Source organism: Poeciliopsis prolifica, unplaced genomic scaffold (genome assembly GCF_027474105.1).
Source record: "Poeciliopsis prolifica strain line A6 unplaced genomic scaffold, Auburn_PproV2 SCAFFOLD004, whole genome shotgun sequence".
NCBI classification, from domain to species: Eukaryota; Metazoa; Chordata; class Actinopteri; order Cyprinodontiformes; family Poeciliidae; genus Poeciliopsis; species Poeciliopsis prolifica.
The window spans coordinates 10,431,083-10,455,453 of NW_026562379.1; the positions used below are offsets into that span (position 1 = coordinate 10,431,083).

Consider the following 24,371-nt stretch of genomic DNA (forward strand, 5'->3'; position numbering starts at 1 on the left):
CACGGTGATGGAGAGCGAGTGAGAGGGAGCGAGAGGGGGGGAGGAGCAGAGAGATGATTCCCCTCTAATCCTCTAGACACACGCTCGGTCTGGCTGCCTCCTGGCTCAGAGAGGAAGAGGGGGACGGAGGCAGGTGAAGGCAAACGGAGAGAAACCAAGAGGGGACAAGGAGGGGGAGAAAAAGCGAGATGAAGGAAAGAGAAGAAAGCAGCACTGCCTCCCTGCATGCTGCACGCTGAGACGGAGGGGGAGAGCCAGAGAGGCATGCAAGTCTCTGAGCGGGAGGAAGGAGCCTGAGGAGGAGCACGATGCTTCAGTCCTGCTGTCCCTGAACCAAACCAGGAGAGTGCGAAGGCGCAACAGGAGGGAGCGCGAACGGAAGGGAAACCCTCGAGAGAAGAAAGTAGAATAATAATAAAAAGAGCAGATCGAGAGAAGCCCTGGAGAAGAAGAGCGACGAAGAGAATGGAGGAGAGAATCACAGGCAATCAAGCAGATCCTCCAGCAGCCCAGCTCGCGTGAACGCGTGGAGCCGAGCCTGACCAAACTTACTACTTCAAGATGCTGTCAAAGAACCAGCGTGAAAGCGCGGAGTGTTGGTGATGGATGTCCGCCTGCACGCACCGCTGCTTCTGCAAACTGAGCAGGAGTAGATGAAAGCCGCGCTCTCCTCTTATCCAGGTGTGTGTGAGGGAACATATGGCCAGGCAGATGTTTGGGAAGTGAACGGAGACCAGGAGTCGCCAGAGCAGAAGCAGGGAGGAAAGGGGGGGAAACACACTCACGTGCAAAGTGAGTTGGCAGCGGATTGCATAGATATTAGGACTGTGTGTGTTTGTGTGCGACGCGCACAGTCCTGCCATCTAGGAGCGGGGACGAGCTGTAAGAGTGTGTGTCTTTGAAGAAAGGCAGAACACAAGTGATGTGTCGCTGACTTTTCAGGCTCCTTCACACCTGGAGATCCACCGGAAGCCACTCGCTACCTCATCTCTGCACAACAAGTGGACTTTGAGCACTTTATCACCAGCGCTGCTTGTTCTCCTGCTGGCTGGGAAGCCCACTGGGGTGTCATTCCTGATTTCCTCGACCCAGTGGATGCCTTCTAGCTCTGACCATGGGAGAATGGACCATCCTAGAGCGCCTCCTGGAGGCTGCCGTGCAGCAGCACTCTACTATGATTGGAAGGTGAGTGATTAGCAGAGCACCAGGTATGAGTATGGCTTTCAAAATGAACCAGTCTGATTTCTATCACAATGTGAAATCATTGTTATAGAAGAACAAGTCATTTATTGGTGCTGGTCAGTGATTTCTGGTTCAGAGTCTCTGATTGTTGCTTTAGCCTCGTTAAATCCCCCAAGTGACTTGATGGGATGTTTATGCATCCGTGAGAGACAGTATTGGTCCACAGACAGGCTCTGAATGTCAGGGGACATAGAGCAGTGTGAAGACATCTCCTCTGATACGCTCAGCGCGCCTGCATTCACACGTTTCATTTCTCATAGCGAAAGCTCTGTATGTTTTCTATCTGGTTCCTCAGCAGCTTTCAAAGCCTCTGTGTTCAACATGCATCTTGTCACAGTTTATTAGAGCATTCGTCCCAACCCCCACCTTCTCTCCCCAGTGTATCAAATGAAGTCAGTTTCTGGAGCTAAAAAAATGAGTCAATGCACGGTCACTGCAGTTATGATTTATGCATCCTGCTACATGCAAAGATGTCTTGTATTTTAGTCCGTATAAATCGTTCGGCAATTATTCATGAACGTTTTAGCTTCAGAGGAAAATCCACCCAGTAAATATAATGAAACTGTTACACTGAGCAAATGACTTATTGCAGAAGGTATTTTAAGGACGTCTATGACACCACAGGTTCAGCTAAAGTTCACAAGAAGCTGACTTTGTAGTTTAAATCAGTTCCCAAAAGTCACTGATTTCCTCTGGTTATGGGAGTTTTCAAATATACAGGATTATATTCATCCTCTATGTGAATTTTGAGGCATGTTATGAACCTAAAGTGACTTTGAGAGTTCATGAAAGATTATTAAACCAATGGGCATGAGGCTGTTGCCAGGTGGATCTACCGACTCATTGTTTCTGTGGCTCAGATCTGTTTGATAGGAGGCCAGAGACACCAGACCATAGCCAGGGTGTCACATTGACCAGCTTTCTCTAGCCAAGAAACTGAGCAATATGTCACCTGTTGTTGCACTCTGCCAGTCAGCTGGCTTTAAGAAGATTATGGTGTTCTTCACAAACAATTCTGACAACTCTGTTGACTGAAAATACCTCCAAAGGAGAGCTCCTGATCAATTTAACAGTGTAGTAAAGCTGCAGCAAAGGCTTAACAATCATTTAGTTAAACACTAATATTAAATCAAGCAGGTGTTGAATCTCGAGGTTCAGTTAAAGGTTTAGGCTGTTTATAAATGAATGAAAATCAATGGAAAGTCCCCACAAAGATAGCCACGCAAATGTGTGTGTGTTTGGGTGTGTGTGTGTGCGTGTGTGTGTGTGTGTGTGTGTGTGTGTGTGTGTGTGTGTGTGGGTGTGTGTGTGTGTGTGTGTGTGTGTGTGTGCGTGGTGTGTGTCCATGCACGTGTGTGACAGGAATCTTTCTTTTAAAAAGCCAGCCAAGGACTGAGTTTACAAATGAGCCTGCAGCTAGAAAACCTTCGTACAAAACAACGCTTGCTTTGTTTTTATCATGTAACCTTGTTTACTGTGCTGTCCTTGATTAAATAAGCTTGAGATGATTTGGTGTACTTAATAACATTACTATAAAAATGATGATCATCTCGAATTGATAAGAATAACCAGCTTTTCTTTATTTCTTTACTAAATTCAGTTAGATGTTGTTCTGTATTTTTATTTGACTTTAAAGTCAGAGCAGTGAAACCATAAAGGGGAGCAGTTTTTGCTCAAGTTTTTCCACCCAATGCCAAGTCGGCAGCAGCTTGTCAGAGATGTTTCTAGTCCTGTTATGATAAATAAATGGTCAGCATTTACTTCCACTCATTCACGGCACTCTAGAAATGCACTGTTGCTCATCAACCTGGATAGTCATAATTGCTGCAGGGTCAGAGTGAGAGTGAGAAAGAGGAGAGACAGAGAAGGGAGGCTGCCAAGGTCAAGAAGCTTCTGAAAATGTTGATATCTGTGAAGGATTTAGCAGAGATGTTCAGCTGAAAGGTAAAAAGGACGAGACGAGCAAGAAACAGGAGAATAAGGAGCAGATGCCAGACAGCAGAAAAGAGCGGTTACTCAGAGTGAAGTGAAGTGAAGTAAGCAGACACACGCGTTAGTCGCCCCAATGGTGAGAAACCAATAGGGCCGTCTCATCACGAGAAAGTGCCGGGTGTCACGACCTGAGCAGGGCATCTGCTGCCACAAACAATCTTTTTCATACAGATTCAGTTTGCTGTGCACAGACGGGAAATACTTGGATAGAATTACAGTAATACTGTCACCAAGACTTTCCTGTAGCATCTGTTTCCTCTGAAGTGTTGGCTTGTTTTGTTCTATGATAAAACTATTTATTTTCCATCAAATATACCTTTCATTGGTCCTATTTGTTACATAATTTGATGATCTTCCTTATCGGTCGGAAGCTTTTTACATCTTCACACAAGTTTTTAAGAGAGGAACCCTGAGTTGCCATCAAATTTTGATTATTCGTGATCTTCAGAAGAATGAAATTTGTCAATTAAAAAAAAATAAATGGTCACTTAAACTCCAGGTATTCAGACAGATTGTAATAAACACCCAACATTAACCAAGCGTCTAATTTTACAGCAGCTTTGGGTTGAGGATCACATGCAGGGATAAAAATTGCTGGAAATGTTTTTTCATAGGGGTGACATGGTTTCCCACTCAGGGTGGCATGGCATGTGGAGCGGCAAAATGATATTTCTAACTGTGAAAAGTTATGGCTGTAAAACTGTGTCCTAAATAACTTTTATCTTGCTTTTAGTCATGGGAGGTCATTGCAATGTGGGCGTCACTGATGTTTTGTGTACATTTTAAGCAAAGTGAATGTTACAAGAGCAAGAATCTCTGACTGAGCTGTCTAAATAAAAGGTTAAATTGTCGTTCTTGAAGAAATCTGGACTACATTCACTCATCTATATTTCAAAACCTAAAATATTTATATGACTAGGTATCATTTTTTATATATATTTATTTTTCAGCGTCAAAAATTAATCTTTCTTTTTCATTGAAGAATAACTATGAAAACAACTACAGCTACAATTCTGGATTTTCTATTGATGTTCTATTGGCCGCCAACCAGATGCGGTCAGTGTGGGTTCATCGAAAGTCTGATGCCGCCTTTGTGCTTCGCCTTTCACAGAATTTATAAATGATTTCTGTTCTTTCTGTCATTTCATCGTTTCTTCTCTCTACCATCTAGAGTGCTGTTAGAAAGCCTCTTCAGAAGACTTTATTAGTCAATTATAAACAGCATGACAATTCAACAACTACTTCCTTTTTTTGTAGTTGTTTTGTAGTTTTTGTTGAAAAATTTAACATTTCAAACACAGTGAGACTATACAGAGCACACCTTCATGGTTTGAAGTCGTAATCACAGCTTAGATTTATTTTGTTGGACACCAACAAACTAACAAAATCTTCCCGAGATGGTTTTTATGTCAATTAGAAACATTTCTGTATTTTAATTTTGTAAGATCACATGGCAGACAGGAGAATTTTCTCACTCTACTCAAGACTTAGCTCCTTTTTTTAAATATAAACTTACTTAGCTTATTTTTGTGCTTCTCCGAGTGACATCATTTCTTGAACATTTTTTGGGGTTAAAGATTTTCTCCCTTAAGAGCTGGATAGAAGGAGACATGTGGCTTTATTTATTAAAATTTGATTATTTGATACACTTTGATCACTTGGAGTGGAAATATGAAAATGTTATTTTTTATTTTTTTGCTTTCGGTTGCTGTTATTTTTGAGTGAATATTCTTATCCTGCAGTAGCATGCCTTCCCGGTATCTGACCTCTAATCTGGGCTGCTATCACTGACGAGGATTTCCATAAATACACATTTAAAAGACGAAAACTCATTGGATCGCCGTCTGCTGTGACTTTCAGGCGCGTGATTGGTCAGCAAGGGTGTCGTCCCATTCTGGAAGGCGCTGAACAGGTTGTTGTTCCCGAAGCGATGCCAGTGTGTGTTCTCATGAGCAAAACACAGCACAACCTGTGTATCTCAGTCATTCATCACACGCAAGTCTCTCACACACACGCACATGCCTACACATGCACACAAGCATTCATTCCCCTCCACACACACACACACACACACGCACACATTATTGTAAAGGTAAAACTCCTTTGTGTGCAATGGCAAAGGGCTCCAAAGACTTCCTCATAGAGTCTTTGGAGCTTTCCAAAGACTTTCATAGAAATGTGGATAGGTTGCACTGTCTGCCATCTGAGGTGTATCCTTTGCTATTACAAGCAGTGGGTGAGCTGATGGACTCTGGTGAGTTGTAGCACAGCTGAGGTGGTTGGTCCAGACAGCCGGTGATAAAGAACTCTGCCCTAAACTACTACCAACACATTATTCAGTGCCGCCTCTGCAGCTCAGCTTCCCTGGCCAAATTCCTATTTATGTGATGCCAGTGTTTAAACAGGGGCCATAAAAACAGGCAAGCCTAACCTCCTACTCCCTCATATTGATCTCCAGTAATGGGACGGAAAGATAAGTTTGATAGAAGATGGCCACAAGACTTAATGACACAGTTTCTAAACCCGTCCAAAAGTACAACAGATGAGCTCTTGGGGCGCACTATCTTGAATGTTAAATAAGTGATTAAATCTCACAGTACCTGATTGACTTCTGTTAAAATAAAACCTGCTTGTAACAGCAGCCTGAATCATTACTCTCACTATAGCTTTCTCATTGAGAGGTCCAATGTTTCAACACTCTTAGCACTATAAAATCTGATTCACAATCAGAATTACTACATTTAAATAGTATTTATTAAATAAATCAAGGTTCAGTCCTCGAGTGCCACTGTCCTGCAATATTTAGAGGCATTCCCTCTCAAAAAATCTGAATCAAATGAATGGTTAATGACCAGGTCTTTGCTGATTCAGGTGTATTTGAGCGGAATTGCATCCAAATGTTTCAGGAGAGTCACTTTTAAGGACTGGAGTTTCAGACTACTGAAATAGATGAGATAAAACTAGGGATTGTTGTCTGACAGTTGACAGAACAAAAAGGTCATGGGTTTTAATTCTCTTTCTGTTTGGATCTGGCATGTACTCCATATCCATTTGTAGCTTCTCTCAGGGTACTCTGACTTCCTGCTGCAGTCCAGAAACATGCATACTTAGTTAATTGATTTCTATAAACTTTGATTAGGAGTGTGAGTGTTTATTTGTCATAGGCCCTAGGAATGCTGCAGATAGGGACCTAGCCTGAGTAGCCCTGCATGGATAGATAGATGCCTGCACAGTGTAAGTTTATTTTCTGACTGGGTCCTATTTGAATCCTGCCATTTAACAATATTTATTTTTCTTGAAAGTGACAGTCTTTCAATGTGAACACTATGGTGAGTATGAAAGTATTGATTCAATACAACAATAAAGTTAAGTGCTAAAATACTGTTTTGCAAAAATACAAAACTGGCCATAATTCTTGAAAGAAGTTGTCAGTGAAAAATGTTCTTGCATTGTTTCTTATCAAGGAAATGGTGCAAGACTCTGGAAGGACCCCACGCTGATATTTTTGGATGCTACTCTACTACAGACTTCAAGTCGATAAAACATCTAGAGATTATTTTATAAAGATTTTCTTCCTTTGATCCTGATCTTATTAATTTATGAATCTGCATAAACCCATAAAAGTTAATAAAATTAATATCATTTAATATATACTACACTGGCCCACACAGATATTTTATTTCCAGCCTGACAAATGTGTGATACATGGACAAATACCAGAAATTGAGGTGGACCAGAACGTTTCTATTTATAACCCACCAATTATAATCAACCAGCTTTTACATCCTACATTTATCTCCATATTAGAAATTCAACCCTTTACAGTACAACGTCTCAATTTTTTTATTTGTCTAATAATCACAAGCTCTGACTCTGTTTCTCTCTTAGAGGCTGAGCCTCAGTGTTTGTTTGCCTTTTCTGACTCCACTTATTTTTGGCTGCCTGACACATCTTTGTTCTCTTGTGGATTTCTGTGGAGCAGGAACAGAGAACTCGCAGGAGCGTGGTGGATCCTCCATGGCAGAAAACCAAAGTTATTTTGGCTCTGGCATATTGTTGCTACTGATAATTCACAGTTATGCGAGACTATGACTGCTCAACTTGCCTCAACATATGATATGACTACAGGGACATGTTTTCATTGAAAGAAAATCCAAAATAATTCCCCAGTTAGTCAAGTATGGATTCTAAAAAAAGGTTTGCATATTTGGGTGTTTATTATAAAAAAGGCAGTTGAAAGCACTTCTGCCTTGTTTCACTCTCAGTAAGAGTGAGATATTTTCGAGGCTCTTCTTTTTTTGTTTTTAGTTTTGAGGATTCAAGCCACTGAGTTCATCTTATATTTATAAGAATCAGAAAATGTACTGCTCAAAGTGCACTGATGAACAGGGTTTTCAGGCACTCTTACATGATCTGACAAAGACTTTGTTTGATGTGCACTGAAGCCCTAAAACGGCTCATGAGGGCTGGGTGTGCATTGAAAATAGTTTGTGCAGCTTCACTTCATTTAAAGCAGTAAATTTAGAGTTACTAAAATAGAACAGATAGTAGAAGGTTGTCATCGTTTGCTAATAAAATCCAAATGGTTTCATTTCACAGTTTGTTTTGATGATGTCTCTCAATAATTCCTTACAAAATATTCACTATAATAAAATAAATTCACACTTGATCAAGTTTTAACTTCACACACAAACATGGGGTGTATTTGTGAAGTGGAAAATGATAGAAATTTGAAAGGCTTGGTGTGGATTCGGTGCCCTTGAGTCAATATACTGTAAAGCCACCTATCACTGCAATTACAGCTGCAGGTCTTGTGCGGATCTATCATGTGTCACAGTGTGTATAGTTAGGTCCCATCTGACCAAAGCCATTTCTTTCATATGTATGTACAAGTAAAAGTTGTTCTGTCAACAGATTCCATGCTCCTCATAAACTGGAGCTTTAAAAATAATTTGAACTTAATTAAGTTGAATTCACTTGGATTGCTGCAGCTCCTCCAGAATAACCATGGGCCTCTGAGTTGCTTATTTGTTTAAGGCTCGATAAAGTTCATATTGAACCATGATCTTTTTTTTTTTTCACTTTAAGATGATAGGTTGTGAAACTCTCAAAGCTTGGTATATGCAATGTAATTAGAAAGTTTTTAGCCCCCTCTCTCCCCCACCTCTTGATTTTTTTTGGCATGTTTGTCACACTTTCAGAACATCAAGTCAGTTAAATGTCAGAATTTTTCTAATTCAGCTGCCGATGGGAGGTAGATGCATGTTGCTCCTACAGCTTCTCAGATTTTAAAACTACCATGCAGATGACACCTGCTATTAAAACTTAAATTGGAGGGTTTGTAATCATAAATGGCTTTTAAAGGTCATGTCGCAAAATCTAGGTCAGGACTTTGACTAGGCCACTCCAAAGTTTGTTTTTCTTTTGCCATTCAGAAGTGAACTTGTTTTCAGCTTGAGGTCACAAACAGATGGCTGGTCATCTTCCTTGAGGATTTTTCAGTCAATAGCAGAATTCATGTTTCTATTTGTTACAGCAAGCTACAAAGCAACCCCAGACCATCTCACCACTGCATATTTTACTGCTGGCTTAATGTTCTTTTTCTGAAATGCAGTGTTATTTTTATTCCAGATGTAATCTTTCACACATCTTTTCACACTTTTCAGATTTTTCTGTTATATAAAAATATACATTTGAGCAGTGATTTGTGTTATTCTGTCATGTTAGATTCCATGACATAATGTTTCTGGAAAAATGCCTTTTCTACAGAATTTCAGTTGAAGCTAAAGCGGATGTTCACCAGTCGCTGTGGTGTTTACATGCTGCTCATTGAGCCTGTGTTTGGTGGCAGGTTACATCTCTGACATTATGTGACCTTTAGCTCATCAAGCTTTTATTTAGCTGTCCCTTGTGACACCCCTCCTAACCCTGCACAGCAATGATGGGTGACTGCGTTCATCCTGAGGTTGACCTCATCTTGTGAGTGTTTGTTAGATTTCAGGAAAAGAAGAAAGGAGACGTCATATCTCCTCTCTTCAGGCAGACCCTCCTCACCCCCCCCCTGGAGAGCTTGTTCAGAAGACACTCTAAGTGAAACATCCAACATCAGCTCACTCTATCCCTCCCTACCTCTGTTTTCACACTTCCTCCGTTCATATTGTGGCGATTCTCTATATGCTGCCGGCTGTAAAGTCACTGCTTTCTCAGTGCTGCTGTTATTAAAATGACCTCACATGTTCCACTGGGAGATTATGAGTCACCGATGGGAGGTAGATGCACGTTGCTCCTGCAGCTTCTCAGATTTTAAAACTACCATGCAGATGACAACAGCTATTAAAACTTAAATTATGCACAGGATCTGGCAAATTAATTCTAAAACTAAGGATGAGTGTTTTATTAAAGCTGCCTTATAAATGTGCTGTAGTGCTTATGTCGCTGCTCAGAGTGGGATTGATCCTCTCTGGCTCCGATGCTAGACATACAAAGATCCAGGAAATGAGTCCCGGGAGCAGGAAGGAGTTGCTGTGTAGCTTTTTATGACTGAAGTATTACAGTCGGCATCCATGGGGACTGTTAGAGAAGCTGTAACTCAGGAGGAGAAAGAGAGCAAACTCAAATAATTATTCAGCTAGCACTCTAATTTCTTTCCGCATACGCTTATCTTCTTTACTTCCATCTTGGCCATTACGAGCTTAAACTTGAGATAATATTTGCACAAATGTGTTTTTCAGACACAATTATGGAAAGTCAGCGGTTATCCGTAAGCTCGTCTTTCATCAGCAGTAAAGTTTTGCTTTCAAGCTGTGTCTGTAGTCAGATTTTGCTTATAGTTACAAACTAAGCACTGTTCATTTGGCAAACAGGGGTTGTAGAAAGTATTAGTAACAGGCATGACAATAATTGTGTCACTGGTCATTTTGTTTAAAGCAATCATTCCTTTCTGGTTCAGTTTTAAGACTATTTACACATCTTCACAGGGTTGCACATACAAGTGATCAGCACTGTGACAAGTCTATTTTCACTGCTGCTCTTTGTCTTTCCCATAGCATGCTGCCACCGCCACCATGCTTCAGCATACACTTAAGGTTAGCGATACAAAAAGTGGCCCTTCTTCTTGCAGATGAAAACTTTTACTCTGTCAAGTGAAACAGGATTGAGAAACTTCATCCATATTTAATTGTACAGTTCCTGTTGCAGGAAGGAAGTTTGACAACTTTCACCCCGACTGACCTCTAACAGGCTGTGTTTTTCCAAGTGAAGCACCATCCATGCTAACAGTTCTTTTCATGTTTAAAGTGCTTCAGCATTACATACCAGTGGAACAAAGACTCCCGCAGGGCTGTGCCAAAATCATTTTTAGAGTTTAAAAGCACGCAATTCCAACAAAACACTGTGAGGCCATATTTTAATGATGAGAGAATACTTTACAGTCAAGCTGAGCTTAAAATGTACAAAAAAAAGGAGAAGCAAATGAAGTTACATAAAATATGAAGCCTAAAATAAAAACAAATAGCCTCCTTTGATCTTAATTTGGGGGGAGGACAAGAAAGCAAAGCTGTGGCTTTTGAAGTTTTTCTCACTTGGGTCCGTTTGTATGCGCTCGTGGCAGTGAGCTTTATTTAGACAATTTGCTTTTATTACACATGACTTACAGCATTTCCATGCAGGCTTCATAATGGTGATGCTCCTTGTTTTGTCTGACTGATCATCTTGTTTGTCTGCTGGTGTTCAGATAAATTACCTCCTCTTTTGTTTTGTTTTTTTATTGTACTGCCTCCTCACCACTTTATCTCGCTCCATCTTTCACTTTGAAGATTAAAAGGATGCTTGTCTGCTGCTGATTTATTCTCTCTGTTCCCCCGCAAATCCCATCTTGCCATCTAAACACTTAGCTGAGAGGTCTCTAATGAACAGGGGCAGAATGTGAGAGGGGCTCAGTTTGTGGTCCGCAGCTCCTCAGTGGCAGTATCAACTTCTGCACAGTGAGATTGACTCAACTTAAAGAAGAAGCCAGGACTGCGCACACCATCGCCAGCAGGGTTGAAATACTGTACAAAGCCTTCTGACTCACTGCCTTCTCACACATATGCACACACACACACACACACACACACACACACACACACACACACACACACACACACACACACACACACACACACACACAGGGCATCTCATGACCAGATGGTCGCCCAAATATAAAAACATGTGCGTAAGCAAGCGTGTAGCACGGTTACTATATATACGCACACATCTCAAAGGGCCGGGACGCACACACAGACGCTTTTCTTCGCGTACGAAGATGTGTTGCCAAAACTGTCACAGTCGCCGTTGTTCACGGCAGATCACATGAGCAACCAGAGCCGACGCTGACAATGCGTTCACACTTTTCAGCGCGCGCACACTCCCCACACAGCCTCTTTTGCAGATTCTTCAATTAAGCCAAGTGAAGCCAAGCTTCTGGGAAGACACTTGCTCTCAGCAATATGCTGCATTCACACTCCTATCGCAGCCAATTATAACAAAAGGACTATGGTTGGTAGACAGATCAGTGATGTAAAAAGGATAAATTTAGATTTCACAACCTGTAGAATGACAGCAGTAGGACTGGATGCTATTTACTACAGAAAGCAGACATTTCTGTCAGATATTTCAAATGCATGTAGTACTGAGCAGAGATATTTAGGCTCCTTGAACTGCTTGACATTCTTTCATGTTAAACCAGAAACTTAATATTTTATTAAAAGGAAGGGAAAGGAATCACACCTTGTTGGAACACCTTTTTCTGATATGTCAGCCCTTTAGAAATTCAACTGTATTCAAATCTAGACTTTGACTGGGCCATTCTAGCACATGAACATGCTTTTACCAACGCTTCGGCTGCATATTTAGGATCGGAAGGTGAAGCTCTGCCCCAGTTTCAAGACTTTTTAAGCCTTCATCTTCCCTGTTCCTGTTTCCCCACAGCATGATGATGCCACCCTATGTTTTATATTGGAGATTGGTTGTTATCTAATGTCAGCATTCTGATGCTTTTGGTCGGTTACAATGACATTTTCTGGATTTCTTCTTGCTAATTCTCTATAAAAATCTGATATGCTCAACTAATTGTTGTCCAGCCAACAGATCAGTGTTGTTCTCTGCAGCTCCTCCATAGCTACCGTTCTCTGCTCTCTGTGACCATCCAGCTAGGTTAGGGAGATACATATGCCATGTTTGTTTTTTTTACTCTTTCCTTTTTTTTTAGGTGATGCTCTTAACAGATCTTTGTTTCACAAAAAAGTATATTTTTCCTTTTGGGAATAAGAGTTCCCATCAATGGTTCCCCAGATGGTTTTCTGTAACAAGCCATCTGTCTTGTCAGTTAAATGTTTGGTCTACCTAAAACATTACCTCTAATTAGCTGGCACAAACAACATGATCGTGACGTTGAATAAAAATAACCATCCTGCACATTTCTGTTGCGTAACACCAAAACTGTCAGCAAACACAGGGTTTTCTATCTCATTTAAAGTGTTTGAAGTCTTTTTGACCATTCTGCATTGACTGAAATGTGAAAACCAGGAACAAAGATGAGCAGTAAGCAGTAGATGGTGCTTACTGCTCATCTAAAAATTAGATTTTTAATTTATTCAGTCCCTGCATTACAAATACAACAAATTACGCGTATATAAATCTGACTCTGATGGATTGAGAATCCAGTTACACAGCAGAGACAGACGAGTGCAGATAGTCAAAATCTGAACAGAATAGAATAAATTACATGCGATATTCACTGTGACTGGGACTTAACATTTTAAAGCAAATAAAAGAAGGATTTTTCTTTGGATTGAGTGTGTCTGGGATGTTCCCTGTGTGGCTTGTGTGTCATGGAAGCTCCCCGCATGTGCCAGAGCAGCTGATTTGGGCTGGAGCTTGGCACAGGAAAGCTGTAGTGGGTGTGTGGGTGGGGAGCTGGCACGGGCGTGCCGACCCAAGCTCGGGATCGTCCAAAACCCGCTGATTTAATCCGGATTACAGCCATCTTTTTTTCTCTTTCTGTAGTTCCCTCCTTTGACCAATCCTCTCCCCCTCCTGCTGGAGGAATGCACCCTGTCCGTACCCCCTGCTGCTCTTTCTTCTTCCACAAATCTTTCCTTTCACCCAGAAAGCCAGTGCTCCTAAAGGCAGGTCCAGCCGATGCTGCAATTACCTGCAATTCACTATTTCTATCAATATGCAGGGAACAGTCCTTTAGAAAGCATGCATAAAATCCAGATTTAATTTTATATTTCCTGTTACTTTACTGCCATGTATGTTGCCAAGGTAGCTGCAGTTTCTGTGATTGTCATGGAGACCTTTGTGCACTTTTGCTTTTGTGTTGAAAGGAAAAATAAAATGAGGCCAAATCGTTCTGTCGTGAAAAAGAAAAAGAAATTGTCTGTTTCCAATTTCACTTGTTGATGTAACAAACAAACAAGCAAAAAAAAAGATGTACATTACAGAAACGGTAAAACGTTTAAGCTACCAACACCAGCATGATTCAAAAGCTGACGTCTTTTTGACTGCGCTGGAAAAATTGAAGGATAAATCACAGTATCCAGAAAAAAGTATCTTGTTCCTACACAGATTTATATTTAGCTCACTGCATAAATTGTAGTAGTTTTTACAAATGTGCTTGTTGGCATAAGGGAGATTTATATTCCTGCACCTATAAAAACAACCAATATTTCAGTGCATTGATGAGAGCGTGGAGAAAGTAGCCTTGAAATTTAATTAATCTTTTCTTTTCCATTCAGTGTGCAGCTCCATTTATGAAATAGTGTTTTATTTATAGATATGTTTTTTTTAGCCGCACTAAATCAAAGAACAGAATGAAGTAATCAAGACCAACATCCTGCTGCACGAACTACTACCGGCAATATATTTTTAAAATGGTTCCTGGTTATTTTTTACACATTGCCATACTACATCAGAACAGTTCAGGGTAACATGGATGATTTTTTGCACAGTGGGAATAACTCAAGAGTACCTGGAGAGATGCATGGGGAGAACAGACAGACTGAAAGTAAAAAAACCCGTGGCTGGAACGACGGCACCATCATACATGTCAGTTATGTTAAAATGCGTATAATCTAGATTGTGTTTTTTATTTAAAAAGAAATTTATATTGTTTTTAATTTGTCATAGTAAAATCAAAGCAACAACAAGGTTTGTAGTTGAAATTCTATTTAAATTTGGAAGTGGAATTTTTCAAGTTCAATAAAAAATGGACATGCCAGAAATTAATAATTTGCAGTTCTCACCATTTGTATATTGTTAAATATACAAATCTCTGTACAAAATACAGAGAAGTTCGTTGTTCTTCTTGTTGAGGATAATAATAATGAAGACAGCAGCAAGGAGAAGATTTACAACTTGTTATTGGGTTACTGTTGAGTTGAAAATGCATCCATTTTTATTCTGTAGCTTTAAGCACTCTTCAGCTGCATAAGCACCGGTTTGGACCCAAAGGAACTTTCCGTCACCAAAAATTGCCTGTTAGCTTAAGCACCAGACTGACAGTGAATGTGTAGCTGCTCATTATTGAAGGAATTTTGCATACATTGTCTCTTAAAAGATTAGCAAACAGGGAAAAAAATTGCAATTTAAGCCTTTATATTCCCAATTAAATCTATTAACAATGGCTGGTCTGTTCATTTTATCATCTTAAAGGAAAGGTTTCTTCAGATTTAGTCACCTTTGGCATTGTAAACCTCTTAAAAAAATGGAATAATGTTTTTTTGTTTTGTTTGGGCATGATTATGACGGTCAGTATGTGAGTTGGGAGATGGATAAAGGTCTTTCAGCAGGGAAGAGTGCAGCCTCCTCACTCCTTCTGTCACTGGCCTGAAGCACCGGAACACCCCTTCAGGTTGCGTGTGTGTGCAGGCGTGTGTGTGTGTGGGAGAGAGAGAGTCACCTCCTGTGCAAGGCTTGATTCAGTTTGATCCCCAGTGCCCTGCAAGAAACGAGCTATTGATAAATCTTGGCAAAGGAACACACAGACTGACAGATAAAGAGAGGGAATGACAAGTGTCACTCCATATTTGATCTGACAGGATTAGATATGTCAGCACTGTTGGTGTGTTGAAGTTGGAACAGATGAAGGGTTGAGGGGGAAAACAGTGAGAGAGAGAAAAAACAGAAGGAAAGAGACTAAAGCCTGTGAAGGTTGGGTTAGCTAAATATGGAGATTAAAAAAATCTAATGATGGTATAAAAAGCAGCTATGTAAAAACGCTAAAGTTGGCAAATTAAAATTTAGCCTGGTGGATGAATAATTTTGGGCTTTAATGTTCTCTTTAGAACCATTTTCAAACTGAAGGAAGAGTGGTTTAAGTTTTCCAAATGATCTGTGAAGTAAAAGTCAACATGAGGTTTTTAAATTATTTTCAGAGGATTTGATTCCAACCGACTACTCATGTTTATACTACATTGTACTATAAATGACAATATCCACTCTGCCCATTCCTGACATTTACTCATAAAGTGGAAAGTTCAAATGTTAAATATTTGCCAAATATTGAGAAGAGGTTCATAGTGGTGTGATAAATCACAAAATATTTGATTGTTATGTCCTACAGTAAATCATTCCTGATCCAACAGCTAAAACCGAATGGAAAAGTGAGTAGAAAAAAAATTAAATATGGATGAACAGGATCCAACAAGGCTGAGTTTTATCTTAGATGAAATGTTGAAATATCTAATTACTCTTTGGTGTATTAATATTGTAACATAAGTAGCTCGAAATGGATGAACAAAGGCCTTAATTAATCTTTCTTAGTTTGGAAATAGATTTGTATCGATTTATGTTAGAGTATTTTCTCACATTACAACAAACGTCTCAGTCTGTTTATGGGTTAAGGTGTAACATTTCACTGCTGTGTCTTTAAGCAATGGCATGAAAAAAATGCCAGGTGGCTAAAACATATTTATTTAATGCTAATTTGGAAGAGCATAAAAATGTGTGTTTTTTTTTTAAAGTGAGTTGATTCCCCAATTAACATTTCACTTATCCAACTTACTGAAAATAACTCAGAAAGCCAAAATAACCCTAGTCTTTTTCTGTGAAACGTGTTTTATTGGTATAACAAAATGTTTAATAGTTACACATAACTATATATAACTAGCTGAATTAACAGTGAACTGTTAATTCAGCTTGATTAAGTGAGGCTAAGTGAGGAAGATACACAAGTGTGGCTGTAAAAGAGATGCAACATGAGAGGCTCACTTGGTAATTATCACAGAGACGGAAAGTAGAGGCTGAATGAAAGAGCTTTAATTATTTAATGGCAGAGACCGCCAGCAATGAGGCGGTGATGGAATGGAAAGTGACAGCAACAAAAGCTGAGGTTCTAAAATGGATTAGCAGGTTACTGATAACACAGAGCTTGTTTATGTGCAGAACCTGGAGCGACTCTTTCGGCTGCACAAAACTCACTTCATGTGAAAAAACGTTTGTTGGTGGAACAGACATTTAAAGTTGATCTTTTCAAAAAAAAAAATGTCTTTGACACTGAAGATAAAAAAAAAAAAGAAAGAAATATTGCTTTTTAGTGGATCACTCAAAAGGGGGTGAGTGTGTTCTGGTTCCTACAAACTAAACCCCATCTTCAGAGCTGATCGATTAGCCCGTGTGATTTCATCAAACTCTTTGGGCTTTTGAAACAAATTAGCATGACCCTCTCTGAGACACCTCTGCCACGCTGTGACTGCTGCAACAAACCCGCCGAGCGCTGCTCTTTAGTTGACTTAGCTCCTCGTCGGCACACTTCGCTCTCCTCGTTTTCGTCTTCTGCCCCTTGCCTGTTGCCGTGGCGACTAGCAGAAGGGAGCTGAGTGGAGGGGATTGAAGTGAAAAGGGGGGAGGATAGCAGCTCTTCCATCACCCATCTTTTTCATTCGCTCTCTTATTTGTTATAATCTCCACACTCTCGCATCCTTCACTCTTCAACCTCATTCTGCACGCCGTGCATCTGCGCCCTTTGCCTCCTCTTTATTATTCAATTTCTCCAGCCGATCTGGGTGTGATTTCTTCATTGATTATTGTATTTGGGCTCCTGATGACCGTCTCAACCCTTGTCTCTGCGCTCTAAAGCACACTGAGCTTCTTCCGTGTGGACACAATGTGTCTCTTGAGAACACGACCACAATAAGCGTGTACCTTTTCAATATGTTTTGCCTCATTAAACCATAAACATTTGGTTGCATCTCGACATGCTGAGAAAACACCACACGTTTTGCTTCACCTTTTTCTCGCTAACTGCTAAGCCAACTGCAAGGCTTCTTTGTTAAAAAAATAAAGTATGGTTCAGGTGATAGATCTGTGAATTGCATCTAAACTTTTTTCCAGGAACTAAGTAAGGTAATGTTTTAGGCATGCAGGCAAATATTAGGGAAACACTGGGGGATTTCTCCTGACAGATTCCACAGCGATCATTATCTCTTCACATCACTGTCCTCGTTTAATTCTTCCACAATGGCTCGTGTGTCCGTAATACCAGCTTTGAGCACGGTGGGGCAGGATCTTTGTCGTCGGATAATGAGGAAGACAAAAGCTGGCGGGTCAGTTGGAGGAGCGGAGGCGTTTTTCGAGTTGGCATAATGTTTCCGCATAATCACCGCCGCTTGTGTGCTAACAAAGGCAACACATTAGTGAGTGGGAACAACAAACGCTGTCTTCTGTGAACGGAGCGTGTAAGGGAGTGAAGACGTGTGCTAAATATAAATTGTATGTCACTCCTTTCAAGTATATTTATAAAAATGGATCAGACTTCACTACCACATTTAGGATTTTTAAATAGATTTTTAACATTACTTTTTGATCCTAAATCAGTTTTTTTTCACATGATTTAGGATCATTTAACATAAGGATGCCAGCAATAAATACAGTTAAGTGACAAGTATTTCCCTCCTTATAAATGTGTTTTTTTCATATTTTATATCATTACACACATTTTAATATCAAACTAAGATAAGCTGAGTAGATACAGAATGCAAATTTCTATTTATGGATTGATTTATAATGGATTGAAGTTTTCCAAACCCGCCTGGCTCTTTGTGAAAAGTGCAGTCAGTCTAAACCTAATTACTGCTGCGGCCACTCATATGTCAACAATTGCCATTACATGCTTGTGAAATCTGAGTCTTGAAAAATAACTGGCTCACTTTACTTTGTAGAATAATTTTATTTCAGACACTTTGGAGAGTTTTCAAACATTAACAGATCTTGAGTCACCATCTCAACTGGATTTTAGTACGAACTTTGGCTTGGCCTCTCCCAAACCGTCATTTTGTTTCATTTGAGTCATTTAACTTGCTGTATAACCCGAGTTACATTGGGCCATTTCAGACAAATAAATGTTTCACATCTTTTCCTAAATTTTCCCAGGGACAGTGTGTTGCTGAAGATCTTATAACCTGCTTCATGTTGTCAGACGGGTTCTATTGAGGGAATTTCTTGGTCATTATTGACTAAGCTAAATAATGCAGTTAATTACTGGTAAATCTTGATTTAACCTCCATGGGGTTTATTTTTTCCACAAAGAATCATGGAGGTTTGAAAGACTTTTTTTCTTTTAGAGAAATTTGAATTTGTTTGATCATCTGAGATATGAGTGACAAAATATCAACAATGAAAGAAATTTATAAGGGGTAGATAAGATAAGCAACACAAAAAATTTGATAGTAACACAACAACAAGGATCGGTGCATGTTTTGTTAGAAATCACTATGCCAGTACATTGTGTTCATTATATGAGCAGGGGACGCAGCTGGCTACAAACTTTCCAGTTAAAGATATGCTCCGAGCAAAAACAGCTAATTTGGAAGCAATTATTCTATGTAATACATCAACCCCATTTTTTAATTTACTTACTTTGAAAGTAGTCAAATTACTGAAATAAGTAAACTTTTTGTTTATATTCTTTTTTACTGAGATGCATCAGGATATTCTTTGAAAAACAAATGGAAAAAGACTGGAGAGACAAACAGTGTACGCGGAGACGGGACGATAATCATAAGCATGGGGAAACTATTATATAATCCATTCCCTGAGATGAGATTTTCTTACATTGCTGGTTTTTCTGTCTGACCCTCACACTCTTCCCAGTGCTGGCAGGTTTCTCTTTTTAATTTAAGGACAGGATGTCTGAGCAACACTGGTGGTTAACGTTTTAATCTTTTTATCCCAGTTTGGAACTTCTTTTTTTATTTTTTATTTTTTTTGAGGTTTGCACTTAGGACTGATGGTTTGTTTCTATGATTTGTGTCTGGCCATACAGTACTGTAGGTTCTATGCACATGTGCTCTTTTATAGCAATACACTCTGAGTTCTGTATTGTCAATTCTCTGCACACTAAGCTCCTTAACGATGTCACAACAAGGGCAAAAGCCTTTTAAATTTTTTTTTTTTTGCATTTATTCTTTCATCCCTCCAGCCCCCACAGTCCCCACGCCGTGATTACAGGTGGGCAGATTGATGATGGCAAGTTTTTGTTTTTCATTTCGGCAGCCGCCACTGGTGAGCTGCCGCTTTTGATGAGTTACATGTGAGCTGCACGCCACCGGATTAACTCTGCCCTTCGACTTTACATCTGTGCTGCACAAGTCTGGCAAAGCTACTGCGCTGTTGGTAGATTACCCTTCAAACAGCCAAATGCCATCTAATGATTATCTGGCAATGTCTGAGGTGCAGCAGAGTTGCACTCCACCTCCATCTCAGACTAGTTCCTGTGGGATTTTCACTGAAATTTAATTGGTCCCTACCATTATTCATTTCCAATTTTCACTTTGTTTTCCTTTTCTACCCTTTTTTACTGTCAGAACTGCTGTAATTTTTCTCTGCGGTAGATTCAGCCAGATGTCACAAACATTTCTTAGAGGTTTTGCTTCTTGCTGTCAGGATAGCATCTTGCTTTTGCTGCAGATTTCTCTGCCTTGAATCTGTGTCAGTCTCCCGCTCCACCACAATCACAGAGATGCTTCACTGGATTAAAATCGGTGACTGTGGAGAATGTTGGAGTTTATTGGTGCATTACCCTGCGGAGGGTAGCAATCATAAGATGGGTGCTATGTTAACGAACAGCGAGAGATGGGCAGCAACAATACTCATGGGGACAGGGTAGGAAATAATGCTTACATAGTTACACTACCACATCCTACCTGAACCACTGATTGAAGGCAATTTCTACATTTTAATGGATATCAGATTTTTTTTAAAAAACAACACTTTAGATCTTAGAGAACGTAGTGGATGGAAATCCCAGTAGATCACCAGTTTGTGAAATACTGGGACCAACCCACCTGGCAGCTACAAGCATTCAGTTTTCAGTTTAAGTCCTGGTTGATATGATTGAAAAATGTGTCATAAAATTACCACTGATAATTGTTATATCAGTCGATATCAATAATTATTGATCAGTTTTTTAATATCTTAAATGCCACTGTTGCCATTCCTGTGTCGTCCACAGCTTGTGGTTTTTACTTTTAAACAGTTAAGAGGAACGTCAGCAAAACCTGAAACTGCTGCTTGAGCAAACTACTGGTTGCTTGTTGCTAGGTAACCAAAGAGTGAGTGAGCTAATTGTTGCTTAGTAACCAAAGAGTGAGTGAGCTAATTGTTGCTTAGTAACCAAAGAGTGAGTGAGCTAATTGTTGCTTAGTAACCAAAGAGTGAGTGAGTTGATGCCACCAACCTGGCTTAGCTGGCCTGGAAGAATCTGAGTGGCTAAAGTCTTTCCTCTGCCTACATCTCCCAGAATGCTTTGCAGTTTTGGATTGCAGTTCAGGGAAATGTTTGAACATTCTATCTAATGTATTTTCTGTTGATATTGATCACATTAAGATATATATTATTATCGATTCGTCGCCCAGTCCTAGTAATTCTTCTGGATTTCAGGTCGTTTTCACCCAGTCTAAACGTTTTTAACTCACTTCAAAGCTGTTTTGTGATTGACTAATTAGCTATTTGAGATAACAATTGCTGTACCTCATAGAGGTTTATGTGACATTTTAAAAAGCCAAGTCCAAGTTGATCGGTTTTAATTATTTAAACTTATCAAACTATACATTTGTGTTAATTGTGGGGACTAGTTAAAGAGAATCTTATAAAGAACTTCATATTTCTTTAAGACTCAGCTAAAAGATACGTGCCAACAAAAAAGCTTAAAAGTAAATGTGAGTTGTTGTACAGTGTGCAGTCTTGCACTATCCTTGGTCACATTGTTAGACAGACAGAAAGCTCATTGGACTGCTAAAAGCCTGCTATCTGAAGTGCTTTCTCAGCATAAGACTTGAAAAATGAATGAGAAATGAATAAAGTAAGGAAAGAACAAAGAGAAAGTTGTCTGCCATAAAGGTAACAGAATAAAGAAGGAAGATAAAACTGTATCCCACCTACCAACATTATAGAGTTTTGCAGCATAATTGTGCAGAACATGTCAGGTTATGCTTGGGTTGACTGAGATCAAAATGCACACATGCACACAGGCTGAACTGAAGTGAACCATTTTGGCATCAATAATCTCTTTGTCTTCCCACAACCCAACAGAAATAGTAACTAATCTGCAAACAAGTCACCTCAGACTCACTTGTTGCTATGAGACTGCAGGCAGAGTCACTTCACAGCAAAACTAACAGTCAACAAGCGGTGCTGTATTTGCACATGCAGTGTGTTGTTGTAGTCAATTAAAGCTCCAACCTTAATGAATCCAAACTGTGGTTGCTATGAAAACTGGGCTAAATGCTGCTCAAAACCCTAAAATTAGAAAAAGAGATACGCTATCGTCCCTTGTTACCTGTAAACACTTTTCCTTTGTCAGATAACAGAGTTATGAGGACAGATGACACAAGCTGAAATACATTTGGAGTGTTTTCTCAGACTGATAAATGAGATTTGAAGCTCTGCTGATTCCTATCAGGAAAAGTAGGTTCAGAGTCACACAATGACCCTCAATCTAATTAGTTTGGGTTTTATTTGTTTCGTCTTCTTCGAGGATGTCTCCTTCTCTTCCAAATACAGAGGAGCTTTATGCTCCTTGTTTTCCTGTGTTTGCTTTGCGAATATTTTTATTTTTCCGTGAAATTTTACAGTAAATCTACAGGTAGGCCTCTACCAATAGGTAACAATGGCTGTTCTCACCATGTAGCAGTTTATTCTGATATTTCTTAACAGATCCATGCAAATGTTTTTTTTTTATGAAGTCAAGTCAAGTTTGTTTGTATTACACATTTCAGTATAAGTAGGCTGTTCAAAGTGTTTTACACTATAAAATCATAAAACTGCAACCTTTGATACTAGCATAAACATGATACATTTCGTAAAATAAAACTTGAAATAATCAAGAAGAAATTATCATAAAATATACATCAAATCTATTGATCAATGTTCCAGTTATAATGAATAAAAGGCAACTTTGAAATAGGTTTCTATCCTTGATATAAAGGAATTCAGTGTTTTGACTGTTTTCAAATTTTCTGGAAGTTTGTTTCAGATGAGTTGAGTATAAAACCCAAATGCTGCTTCTCCATGTTTGGTTCTGGTTCTGTGGATACAGAGCCGACCAGAAGCAGAAGATCTGAGTGGTTGGGAAAGTTGATACAACAACAAATCTTTAATGTTTATGAAGAATAAAAAGATAAGAAACAGAATCCAAGAGCAACACTAAGTGTTTGATTATAGATGGTACATAGCCTGCAACCTGCATTTCTTATGTAAATAATTAGCTCCGTGCAATGAATTAAGGATCACACATTAGCATAAATAACATAAATAAATAATGCTAATGTTGTTATTTATGCTGGTGTTATTTATCATTAGCATAAATAACATTTTGAGTTTGGATTTGATTTGGTCTTGTCACTTGTTACAAGTTTTAATTAAAAGTCCATTTGAAAAATACCATATTATTTGTTCTAAGAAAACGTAATCAAATCAACTAATTCTTGACTGCAGTGTACAACGCTCTGCTTATAGTTTCTTGTCACCATGTATGATTATATATTTTATGGATTTTGAACTTTTGCTGTTTTGCAATTTGTACCTTAAATTCTCATATTAGAAATGGAATGAACTATACTTTATTCTTTGTTTCTATGACATTATGGGAAAAACGTATATAAATGGGGAATAACACACTTAACAGGTCTGACTATGGCACACGACTGTTTTCAAATTCTACCTAAATGGCATGCAGGTAAAATACTTTAAATGACCTCGACTGAAGGTGTGATTATTTATTGTTATTTAACCCTAACTGCTGCACTGAACAGCCTGTAATTTTCTAAACAACCAAAGACACATGTTGTGATCATTGGAAAGATGATGGTCTGTTTCAGACAGGTCAATTTATGGGCATGTATCAAGCAAAGAAAACATAAAAGGAATGACTCAATACATTAATAAAAACTGGAAGGATAATGAGAAAGTTTTATCTTTGCAGTAGAAATGTGAATGAAAGAAATAAAATAAAAAAAAAATACAAAAAGTGTTACAGTAAGGAACTGTGACTAAACAGCTGGGCAGCCTTAGGAAACAATTCTCTGAAAAAAAGGACTCATTCAGCTAGAGAACATACAGATTCAACAAGTCTTGATACTGCACACAGGAAGTGATGCTACCATCATGCCTTGTGCTTATAGAGCCTGTGGGTGCAATGCTATGATCTGGGGAGGCAGTTCATCCGGATAGGTTAAGCAACATTGTGTGCCCAAAGAATGAGGTCAGCTGACCACCTGAAGACACTGAATAACCAGGTTACTCAGTCAAGGAATTTCTTCTTCCCTGAAGAGGCATATTCTAAGAAAACAATGCCAGAATTCATCTGGCTCAAATTGTGCAAGTGTGCCTCGAGGAGCATAAGACACAATTTTCACACATGAATTGGCCACCAAAGAGTCCAGACCTTAACTCCACTGAGACTCTTTGAGGTATGCTGGAAAAGAATTTGTGCAGTAGTCTAAAAATCTAAAGTAGACTACATCTTCTTCAGGTCCTGCCTGTCCTGGTGTAACCCAGAAGTTGGTCTTAGGTCCTATTTCATCGTTAGCATTTGCGGTCAATATTCCGGAAGTACAGCATTTCATTTAATTATTATGCTGATGACAACAAAATGCATT

The 24,371-nt window shown here is 39.3% G+C and overlaps 1 protein-coding gene across 1 annotated transcript in view; it reads left to right on the forward strand.

Annotated features, from left to right (window-relative positions):
- The first annotated feature begins 89 nt into the window (after positions 1 to 89).
- Positions 90 to 24,371, forward strand: part of LOC129359154 (gap junction delta-2 protein) — a 30,730-nt gene continuing 6,448 nt past the window's right edge. The window contains exon 1 of the mRNA XM_055028580.1: positions 90 to 1,185. Coding sequence (XP_054884555.1) covers positions 1,115 to 1,185 — 71 coding nt within the window. The 5' untranslated portion in view covers positions 90 to 1,114. The remainder of the gene's footprint in view (positions 1,186 to 24,371) is intronic.